At 33.8% G+C, this 12,427-nt stretch overlaps 1 protein-coding gene across 1 annotated transcript; it reads left to right on the forward strand.

Moving 5' to 3' along the window:
- The first annotated feature begins 1,247 nt into the window (after window positions 1-1,247).
- LOC127096075 (uncharacterized) lies at window positions 1,248-3,674 on the forward strand. Its single transcript, XM_051034697.1, has 3 exons — window positions 1,248-2,262; window positions 3,258-3,555; window positions 3,667-3,674. The coding sequence occupies exons 1-3, from the start codon at window positions 1,618-1,620 to the stop codon at window positions 3,672-3,674; spliced, it is 951 nt and encodes a 316-aa protein (XP_050890654.1). The 5' UTR covers window positions 1,248-1,617.
- The last annotated feature ends 8,753 nt before the right edge of the window (window positions 3,675-12,427 follow it).

Below are 12,427 nucleotides of genomic sequence, written 5' to 3' on the forward strand. Positions count from 1 at the left end.
TGTCCTAACACCAGACGTTCTACATCTGGTTACTGTGTGTTTCTAGGTGACAACCTTATTTCTTGGTCTTCCAAAAGGTAGCCAACTCTCTCTCGTTCCAGTGCTGAAGCCGAATATAGGGGGGTTGTCAATGTTGTCTCTGCATCGTGTTGGATTCGAAATCTTCTCCTGGAACTCCATTTTCCTGTTCCTCAGGCCACTTTGGTGTATTGTGACAATGTTAGTGCCATATATCTATCTGGTAATCCTGTGCAGCATCAACGCACTAAGCATATTGAGACGAACATTCATTTTGTTCGGGAAAAGGTAGCTCGTGGTCAGGCTCGTGTCCTTCATGTTCCCTCAAGACATCAGATCACAAGCATCTTCATCAAAGAACTTCCTCGCATTCTCTTTGATGATTTTCAGACCAGTCTAAGCGTCTGTGAACCTCCCGCTTTGACTGCGGGGGTGTGATAGAATATAATATTTTGTTATAATTAGTCATAATTAGTTTCCTATAATTATGTTGTATCATAATTAGATAATTGACCAAATGTTACACATTGATGTATATATTCTATTCAAATCAATGAGAAAGACACGATTTCCATTATCTTACACTTAAAAGAAGGAAAACACAGTGAGCATAAGTTTTAGCATAGGTATATGTTGAATGGGTTTGGATTCTAGAATTCTAATGCCTCAAAACACATTTTGAATTCTAGAATCCGGAGAACAAAAAAACCCTCAACATATTATGGATTTTAGCCAATGAAAGATTCACACATTGGGTTCCAAAAATAAATTTATTTAGTGAAATTTTGTATTTTATGACTTTTATTGGATCAAACTATGGTAATAAAACTATTTTCATTGATTAACTACAATGAGATTTTTTGTATTTTGGAACCCAACCAATATTGAGTCGGTTCTTTATATGTACACCTTATTTTTCTTTTTAATCAACCAATCAACCAGATCATTGTTGTGTAAAGATAGAAGAACATCTTGAAAAAAAATTGCACCATTTTAAAACAACTAATCTATGTTTACTACTCCAATTAAACATGAATGATTTTGTTACACACAACAAACATGTCACATATAGAAATATTCCAACTAATTAATCCAACCTATTTTTTCAATCTCAAATAACATTGCATTTTATTCTCCTTTCTCTCCTGTTTTTTAGAATAACATCCTCTCAATCACTCACTTCTCCATAATATTTTCTTTTACAATATTTCTCTTTCAATTTTTTTTAATCTCTAGCATCTGCTTTCTCAATTCTCTCTCCGTCCCATCTCTCCGTCCCATCCAGATCCCTTTGTGCTGGAGAGGAGGGAGAGACACAAGAGAATATTTAATATACCCTTCATCAGAATACTTTTTGTATTCATTTCATCTTTATCATATCCGTCCCATCCAGATCCCTTGGTGCGGGAGAGGAGGGAGAGACGCAAGAGAATATCCAGATCCCTTTGTGCTGGAGAGGAGGGAGAGACGCAAGAGAATATTTAATATACCCTTCATCAGAATATTTAATATACCCTTCATCAGAATACTTTTTGTTTTCATTTTATCTTTATCATATTCACATCAAATTTTCATCATCATTAAATTTATTTTTGTGGAATGGAATTCTTCTTAAAGGCAAAAGTGGTGCGTCTGCGGAGTCACCACGATAAATATATGTTGGCCAATGAAGATCAAGAAAATGTTTATCAAGATCGAAATGGTTGCTATGACAACGCAAAATGGACCGTCGAGTTATTGGGGAGCAACAACAATAATGTTATAAGATTAAAGAGTTGTTATGGAAAATACCTAACGGCTTCAAACATGCCATTTCTTTTGAAAAGCACAGGTAAACAAGTGTTGCAAACTTTACCTAAAAGATTAGGTTCATCGGTTGAATGGGAACCTATTAGGGATGGTGTTCAAGTGAAACTAAGAACACGTTATGGACAATATCTTCGTGGAAATGGAGGATTACCACCTTGGAGAAACACAATAACACATGATCTTCCTCGTAGAACCGCAACGGTAAATTGGATTTTATGGGATGTCGATATTGTCGAACTTAGACCAAAAGAGGGGGGACAAATTCCTAAGCCAAGGCCAAGGCCTACACCTATTATACCTCCAATGCGATGTCTCAATGATTCAATTACAGAAACAATGGATAATTCATTTCCTTTTCCGTCTCCATCGTCATTCTCGGATTCAGATAATGGACCCCTCGTCAAGATCGATCTAAAGTCTCCTCGATCACCTGAGGTTCGTTACATAACAAAATTTCTCAAACTTATCGCTAATAGGAAATCTATTGAGAACTTGTGAGCACATAATCTTAGAGATTATCATATGTAGCATCAATTTGATGTATTCTTTGATATACTAGTTTGAAATAAAAGTGTCATATATATTTATACACATAGATGGAATATGCATGGAATGTAATTATAAACTTAATCTATTAATGTTATTAAATATTTTTGTTTGTGAAGATCCATGAATTGTATTCCATGTGATTGATTTTTCTTATATTAAAAATAAAAATCAATTGATTTGCTATTATATGAAAATATTATCAAAAAATATGGTAATCAAGAAATTTTTATAAATACCAAAAAAATACATGAGTAATTCATTATTTATTTATTTATTAAAAATATAAAGTGTTATACAAAGATTTTTATTCTATTTGTAAAGGAAACGTGAAAGTGTAATAAAAGAAAAATTAAGAAGCAAATATAATTATAAACTAATTAATTAATAAAATAATTATAAAGTTCATATTTTATAGTCATTGTTACATATAAAATAATATTAAAAAAATATTAGTTTTGTCCACAGATTCACTATGAACCATTTTGTGAATATAAATATAAAAAAGTAGGCATTATTCATTTGTGTTTTTCTTTGCAATGTGATATTATTCAAAATTATTTGCTCATTATTTCCAAAAATATAAGTAAATTTAATAATTTGAGATAGTATTATTTTTCAACTTATTTGGTGCATTTTATTCAGTTAATTTGTATAGATCATATCAAGGATGCTTTCAAAACTTTTGTGTGTCTTTCATTAATTTAATACCCTTCATTTTTCTGTGCTTCTTTTCTTCATGTATACAAAAAAAAACTATATATAAAAGAAGTACATAATGAAATTGGCAAGTTCAAAAAATATTAATTAGTGATAATTATGCTATATAAAGCAACCTTGTCTTTATTTCTTTGAGCTGAACATTTTCTTCTTTAAATGATCAGGTTGAATCCGAAGATTTAGACTATCCATCTCCATCGCCGATGAAAGAAGGGAGGGTTATATTCTACGACATTGGTAATGAAAATGGTGAAGTTGTTGATGAAAATAAAGCATCGTTCTTTACCTTTAGAGGAAGTAGTTTGGAGGAGTTGAAGGAGAAATTGAAGGAAGAAACTCAACTTGTTGATATTCTTGTGTGTTGTCGCAATCCTTTGAATGCTAAACTTTACCCTATTCTTTTGCATCTACCTCCTAACAATACTGATATGCATGTTGTTGTTGTTCCTTCTTCATTTAAAGGTAAGATTTTCTGAATTTGAACAGTTTTTTTTATCGTTAATAATGTCTAGTTACAACAACATTGTTGTAGTTTTAGTAAACTTATGATTTTGTCTTTTTTCATGTTGGCAGCCAATTGATGCAAGGAGCTCACAAGTCTGTACATTTCTAAAATAAAATTTTAAGTGTAATATAATGTGTAAACTAATTAATTTATGCGTTCTTGTAATAACAGAGAAGTGTTTCTTTTGCTTCCTCTAAATGAATTTCTAATTAAAAAAGGTTAAAACCTTAAGAACCTTATAGTCAATTCGATTGTTCTTGGGGCAAACTTTAAGGCCACGCGTCTTTTGATGATATTTAGAGCTATGTTGTTTAAGATTTTTTATTTTTTATTTTTTAGTTATATTTTGTTGATAATAACAAATATGAATAATGGAAAGAAGTCTCGGATTGATTAGAAATATAGAGATTTAAATATTTATAAATGAAAAAATTCACAAATTTATCATCTTAAATTTTTTGGTGAGTATGTGATGTGTCTTTTACAAAGATGTGTTGTTAATAAAAAAACTTCTCAAAATAAAAATGAATCCTCGTATCGACCTCTTGAATTGACCACAACATATTTGTGTTAAATTTTTAAAAAGTATTGTTAAAAAAATATTTTGGGTTAAAATGAAACAATTAATTTGAAGAGAATATTTTAATGGAAAATATATTTTTAATAGAAAATTATTTTATGATTATATGGTGTTGTATGTCGAAGCCTTGAGTCACATATCTCAAGACATATGGGAAGGTTATTGTTAGGGAGTCTTAGGGAGTCTGGGATAGACGAGAGCATCAACAAGATTAATGCTCTAGGCCACAAGAGAAAGATGTCACATCTCTATCCAAAATCTTAAGGAATTAGGTAAATGGGTTATTTCTCTTGTAAATACAACATTCCACATGCATCCAATATTCTCTTGTGGAGCCCAGTAACAGGATGTGGAGCCCGGTAAAAGAGAGTCATCTCTCTTTCCAACATTCTCCTTCACATCCTAGAATAGAGGAGTTTGGTAAAGGTAAGAGCGCCAATGAAACCAATGCTCCAGAATAACAAAAAAGAAAAACGTCACATCTCCATCCAAAATCTTAAGATAGTAGATAAATAGACTCCCTGTTTTATAAATTCAACATTCCACACATTCGTAAATAATTTAAAATTTTAACCACTCATACTTGACCCCTTTTTCGAAAGAGGTAAATGAGGATAGGTGTTGATGAAGATGTGTGAAAATGGTGATCGTGGCGATGCCTTAGTCGTGGAGGAAGAACAAAAGGGAAATAAAGGAGAAGGATGAAGAAATAATGATAAAGAGGAGGAATACTATGGAGAGGTTGATTCTGGATGAAAGCTTCTATAGACTGAAAGCTCACCAAAAAATATGTGAACTATAAAAGTTATTCACTTTCTTTCATTTTCAGTCGTATCTAGATTCTCAGTCTCATTCATTTACCTTATTGGATTTTTGTTGATTTGATTTAATTATTTGCGATTCTTGAATAAATTTTGAAAACATTATTTTGATGTTTTGGGATGTAATGTGGCACACATGTTTGATTTACCATTGATTTGACATGTGTACATTTTAAATTTGTTTGAACAATGCTTCGTTGAGCTATTAAATATTGAATATTTTGTTGTTTGAACATGGTTTATTTTTATTGAATTTCAAAAACAGTATGCGTGACTTAACTTAAGGTTTGTGAGAAATCAAGTTGTTGCAGGAAAAAGAAACAATTTGATTCAAATGTTAATTGATCAACCGTGTTAGTTATTTGTTAATGAAAAGTACTTTATCCTTTGACAATTTGTGAGTGATAAAAAACATGTCATTATTATTAGATCAAAATGTTGAATCTCATTCAATCACCAAGTATAAATTAGTACTTATACATGAAAACATAAGGTTACTTGTTAAAGAAGGAACTCACTAACTAACTTTAGTTACTTACTACACAACAAGTAACATAACAACTAACAACAATTAATCAACTAGCTACTTCTGATTATACAACAAACTCTCATATACTTTGACTTCTAGGAGGAAGTCAAATAACACTAGCTACAATCGTCATTCTCAAGCTCTCCATTAACAAATAATTCAAACTTCAATGACTTAGTGATGTTAGCTTTCTGCTCTTGAGTGTTGAAATACTTCACCTTCATGATTCCATCCTTAGTTAGGTTCCTTAGAAAATGAAACCTTACATCTATGTGCTTGCATCTTTCATGCATGATAGGATTCTTTGATAGTTTGATAGATGAGTTATTGTCACAGAAGATTATTTAGTGTGAACATAGGAGTAGAAAAATGGTCTGGGGGATGAATAGACCCAAATAAAATCCAACCGTCGTTTATAGAAATTATTCGAGTGATTTCAAAAATTGTGAGCGGAAGGTTTGATGCGAAATCTATGAAATTATACAATTAGAAATTTCAATCACGTTAACACTAAATCATTTCACAAACACCAAATCAGAATATGATGAAACACTAGGTATTCAATTAATTTGATTGTATAATCCACGAGGTGTGTTTATACAAAGATTCAATATAGAGAACTCTAACTTCAATTGTTTATCAGAATATTAATCAACAATTCAGCTCAACAAGGTATCCAATTCAAACAAAACATAATGCTTACGCAATGATCAGTGCATTTTGATGCACCTTCTTTTACTATTGTACTTAGCCAAATCTATAGTTTATTATATTATTTTTACTATTTTAGTGTGTTTTAATATTTAAGTTTATTTTTGTCTTTCTTTTATTTTCGTACTTTATTTTCAGTATAAATAGTTATTTGATACCTTATCACTATGCAAATCATAACTTGAACTACGAGAATCGGATTGATGCGTTCTAATAGGCGTTGGAAAGCTGAGAGATTAAGATAAAAGTTTCATGTTAAAGTCAAAAGCTGACTCAGAATGAAGAAGAGTCGAATAATTCGTTTTAGTTTCAGACTTAAGAAAACACTTATTTTTTTGGCCGGTTTTGTATTTTTTTGGGTCGGTTGCTATTAGGCCCGAATTTCCTTGCTCTATTTAAACAACTTAGTAGTTTTAGGATTGGATTATTCAGCATTCATGAAATAGAGAATATGGCATACGAATACCATGGAGAGTTAATTCCCAAAAGTTGATCTGATGTATTTGAATTCCACTTTGAGGTTTTTATTAATTTCAGTTTAATTTCGATTTATTTCCAATTCTTCCTATAAACTCGTTTGCTTAATTCGATTACTTTCATTTTCTTAATTCGATTGTTTCTTATAGGATAAAGTTGATTAAATTTGATTGACATACATATGATTCTTAACTATAATCACGTTAGCGTAACTTTTTCGTTATCGTGTTTGATTAAGTCGTGTTTGCTTAATTCGTGTCTGCTTAAATCTGTTTGCTTAATTCGAAAATTAGGGACATACATCATATAATACCAATTACGTTTGTCAGCGGGTATTGTAATTGAATGAGATCGAATCCACTAGAGAATTGAGATTATAAGAATCAATGATAAGTCGGAAATTGATATATATATATAAATTAACGTATTTATCAATTTCAGTTTAAGTTTTGAACCTTAAAAACCCCCTTCTTTTCATTCGTTTGGTTATAACATTCAAGAGTCTTTGTGATATGACATTCGAGTGTCGCTTCCGTTTTACTACACTTTTAAACTCATTTTTGACCCGTGTGAGACAGCGGATCACGTAATAAATCTCTATCAATTGAATCAATTATAAACTACAATAGAATTGAAATACCTAAGCATGCAAATACTATAAAATTAAATGCAAGAGTAAGAGAGAGAGAGATGACACTGAGATTTATAGTGCTTCGACGTTCGTTCTCGCTTTGCCTACGTGAATTCTTCAATGGTTTCTCATTGGAACATGCATTGTTCCTTTTTATTTGACAAATATCTGCAAAAGCTCATACAATCACCAATCCATAATACAATTGAGAAAATTAAAATCTCCTATCTAGATCTTGACTTGTATATGTCGTAATGTCAAACTCTTCTACATAATCTTTACTCAATTAACACTTTTTGAATCTTCCAATATCACCAATCTGATTCAAGCCTTCGTGTGTGTAACACCTCAAAATTTGCCCTCCTCTCTTGGGACTAGCATTAACATATTACATATCATTGTAGGTCATTAGGCATTGCATATTGCATATCATGTGGTTACATTGTGCAAGTCATTCCTCACAAGTCTTGATCAGAAGATGAGGAAGTCAAAGTGCAAGCTAGGGTTTCATTGGACTGGTCATTAATCATCTGAGGATGTGGAGGTCCAAATTAGGGTTTTGTGATTCTCAAAGGATATTGGTCTTCATCTTGATTGAAGTGATACATCATCATCATCATGGTTTGTCATCATCAAGTGTTGAAGCAGATTCCTTGAGATTAGGGTTTTGACCATTGGTCAACCCTAATCAGTTGCATTGGGCCAATCAGGGCATGGCTAGGAGATGGGGTCTATGATGGAGATAGGGATCATTTCATGGTTTTATTATGCATATTGAGGCTAGGGTTTCACCCTTGAGCCATTTCATCACAAGATTGGAGCTCAGATTGATCTATGCATTGCCAGATTCATCTGTCAGTGAAAAAGTCAACTGTGGTCAACTGTACATGATTTAATGGATTTGGAGGTGGAAGAGAGTTGGATACACTTCATTCATGTTGGAACAAGTGTTATTTGACATTTCAAAGCTTAAGAATGGAGAAAATCAAGTCAGAACAAGAATTGCCAAAAATAGAAAGTGACTTGTAATAGAAGTTTCCAAAAATGGAAATTTTTTGACCTCAAAATTATATGTCCAAGGAAGCTTCAAATGAAAATTGTTCAACATGAAAGTTGTAGATCTTGTTCTCACCTTTCCAAAAAGTCCAAGAACTTGAAAATCCCATGTATGGTTGTCAAGTTATGGTCCAGTGAATTTCAGAAATGACCCATAATCAGGAGGGCATAACTTCCACATGGAGTGTCCAAATTGGATGTTCTTTATATGCACAAACTCCATTTGACATGTAATTTCATGGTGCATAATTGGATTTCTTCAAAAATGGTCAATGCAAAAAGTCAAATTTCAACTGTACAGTTAAAAGAACCAGGGGCAAAATTGTCCAACTTGAGAAATAATGGGAATTTTTGGATGGGGATTTTTGCAACACTTCACAATTGACATTTGAAACTTGTTGGAATACTCATAACATGCCAAGGCTTCATGGTTTGAAAATTGGCTTTTGAAATGGACTTGAAAATGTATGACATAGCCATCACATGTGGAGAATGAGAAATACATGTCCAATGAACATGAAACAAGTGGCAACAGTTCATGACAGGTGTTTAGGGCTTGTATGAGTTGGCAGTGAGCTGTCATTAGCTGGCATATGAAAATACATTTTTGCCCTTAGCTTGAAAATAACCATTTTGCTAATCATGTCCATTTTGATTAATTGAGGTAATTAAGCATGGATTAATGAGAGGTATATATTGCTAATCCTAACTAACTTCAGATCAAGAATCACAATTCACAAATCACAATCAAATTCCCTCCAAATTCATCACATTTCTTCAAGAACACAAAGCACAAAAATCCTTCAAACTCCTCCAATTCTCCATGGAATTCGAAAATTCTTGTTGATCCAATCTCCATTCCTCTCATGCTTGGACTGTTTTGGTGATTCAACCTCTAAATCCTCACAATCCGCAACTGTTCATGTGAGCTCCATCCATGGCTTTTGAGAATTCCGCGCATTAGAAGCAACTTCAATCAAACCTAAGCATTGCATTCAGTTTCTTGAAGCTTATTCCTCATCTGTTTTGGACTTTTACACGCAAAGGACACACGAACCATCACTGCCATTTATTCAAGGTGCATTTTCGAATTTCATGATATGATGAATTGGTATATGCGTTTTGAAGTACGTTTCATGTAGAGTTCAATGATACCTTTGGTTTGTAGAATGGATGAACATAGGATGAGTTATGTTAATTTTAAGTTATGATACCAAAACCTAAAACGTTCGATCCAAAGAATTTAGGAAGAATTAGTTGAAATCGTTTGCATATTTGAGATCTACGCATTGAGACCTTTCCAACGGATATGAGTTTGTGAATTTTCGTTGAGTTTTGATGTTTGAGCATTCTTGGTGTTTCTGGGAAAAACGCGTGTGGAGGATGAAGAATTCTGGAGATTTTCTCAGTTTGATCCGTTCTGCTGGCTGGGAATTCAAGTTCGGTGTTTACCGCGCCCTTGCCATGTTAATTACCAAACTGCCACTGAACATTTTAATTAAATAATAACAATTACATGATATTACATAATTCATTTAACACATTAGAAAATTCATAAAAATAATTGACTAATCCAAAAAATATGAGGATTTTTTCTATAGCTTCCATTTTCTCTCTAGAATTTAATGAGCATATTTTTAGAAATTGTGCTTGGTGAAAATTTAGTTTGACTTAGGGTTGTTTGACTTGTATGCAATTTTGACACATTTTGCCATTTTTGATGTGAAATACTCATGCCTTAAAAGAAATGCTTGAAAATATTTGTGGTGATTGTAGACATGCTGATGGTGATTTACATATAAATTTTGTGAATTTTGGATACCTGGTGATTGAGTTATGAATTTTTGAATCTAGGTGTGACAATTTGTGTCACACCTAGCTAGGTCAACTTTCTGGATTTATTTTCATGACCTAGGCTTGTTGAAATGACTTGAAATTTTATATGTGTGATCATTAACATGTTAAGATGCTATGTGAATTTTTCTGGATTTTTATGTGGCCTTTTCAATTTGATTGGTATTTTTCATCTCTGTTGGTCAAATGTGCAAGTCCATGTGATACATGTTGGCATTATCTTTGTGAAATCCTCATATGGTATTGGATGATGATGAAATTTGGTATGATGGTTGTAGACACATTGTAGGACATCCCTGTTTTGGTCTCATTCATTTCTTAATTGTTTTCATTGACTTATGATTTTTTGAAGTGAATGCATGTGTTGATGCTATGGTTTGGATCATATATTTGTGTCTGCTTTTCTTATTTTTCATTGACATAGTTCCTTTTGTCCAATTGAGCTGAAAATTGACATGCTATACCTTGAATATGTCCTGTTTAGGTGTAAATTATTTGAGGATTTTTGGAATTGTTTTGACATGGATTTGGTTGAAGTCATTCTGTTTGGATGTTTGGTGTTATGTTTGACCTAGTTTGACTTGTTTTGGTCATGAAATGAATATGATGAGTGATATGAGTATGGGATTAATTGCTCTTGCTTTTGAATTGCATTAATTTGATTTTGGTTGAAGATCCCTTGCTGTTTAGAATTTTTTCTCTCTTTTGGACCCTAGGCTTGGCCTAAGGGTCCAGTGTCTCACATTTGCTTGATTTTTTCAGGATGAAAAGCATAATGCTTAAGGAGATTGAACCAAGTCAATTAAGTTGATGTTGTTTGATGTTGAGAACTAACATAACTTTGTTTTGTAGGTTGTGAAGCTTGAGCTTGAGCTTATAGCTTGCCTTTGTGTGCATTAATTTGTATAGTCTGACTGATTAACATTTGCTGTTCATTGTTGTCTGTCTGAGTACTGATGATACTTGATTGATTTCAGGTACATTTAGTCGCTTACAGTTCTTTAAGAACTTGCTTGCTGCTGCTTGGTTTTTAAACCACTTGAGGTAGGACTTCTATTCTTCATGTAGTCTGGAGACCCGGTCTGTTATTTGGCCGGGCAAAATGTCTGAAGTCCTCCTTAAGAGGCAATGATTGTGGTTGTTTAAAATTGTGCCTAAGCAGGTAAAGTCCTTAATCAAGGCAATTGGTGGAAGCCAAGGAATATGCAATCTATCCCCCACTATTCTGTGAGTCGTCCCTCTGCTCACACGGCTGTGTGTTGATGCATTGGGACACAAACCCAAGATCCTGTGTTGTTGCACAATCGAGTCAGAGTCTTTGAGTGTAGAAGGGTCCCTCCATTCTGGACCCACGCTCCTTTGTCAGAAGCTCTCCCTGGTCAGGGATAAGAGCTGTGAGGTCTCATCCTCACTTCACCTTTTCATCTGCTTCACCTTAGCCTCGTAATGGCAAGGTTAAGAGCGACTAACACCTATGTACAGATGAATTGCTTCGGCAGTTAAACCTATTGATTGAGCCCACTTGTTTGGTTATAGTGTGTGCTTTGTGAATATCTGTTTGACATGTCTGTTTGAGATGTTTGTTCTCATTTGATGTATGTTTGTATGCTTGTATGCTTGCTTCTTTCCTGGATAGGAGTAGTTTGCTTGTGCAAGTAGGTAGAAACCTGAACGTAGGGTAGCGATGCATGACAACACTAGGCTCGAGTCCAGCTCCCTGGTAGTGTGTCTTCCCTTGGTTTCTGGCTAGATTTTCTTTCCCTTGAGGGGGAACTACATCGCCCTGATCCTTGTTCCAGACGAGGTATGTAGGCAGGTGGTCGTGCGAGACCACTCCGGGCAACCTTTTTTCTTTTTTTGCGTGTGTTTATTTGTTATCTGATTGTGTGTTTGGTTCGGATGCCGACGTAAGTCCAGTGATTGGCTGTCGGGCTCTACGTTTGCCGTTTTGCGTGTGTTTTGGTTCGGATGCTGACGTAATTCCATCGAGTGGTTGTCGGGCTCCATGTTTGCCATCTGTTTGTGCGTTTTGTGTTGTTTGGCGTGCGTGAGCCGAACTACAGTGGCTCTGATTCTCGTTCCAGACGAGATATGTAGGCATAGGACGCGATGTCCTATCGAGCTCCCTTCTCTTAACCCCACCTGTGTTCCCTGTGTGTGTGTGTGTGAT

Source organism: Lathyrus oleraceus, chromosome 1, assembly GCF_024323335.1.
Source record: "Lathyrus oleraceus cultivar Zhongwan6 chromosome 1, CAAS_Psat_ZW6_1.0, whole genome shotgun sequence".
Taxonomy (NCBI): domain Eukaryota; kingdom Viridiplantae; phylum Streptophyta; class Magnoliopsida; order Fabales; family Fabaceae; genus Lathyrus; species Lathyrus oleraceus.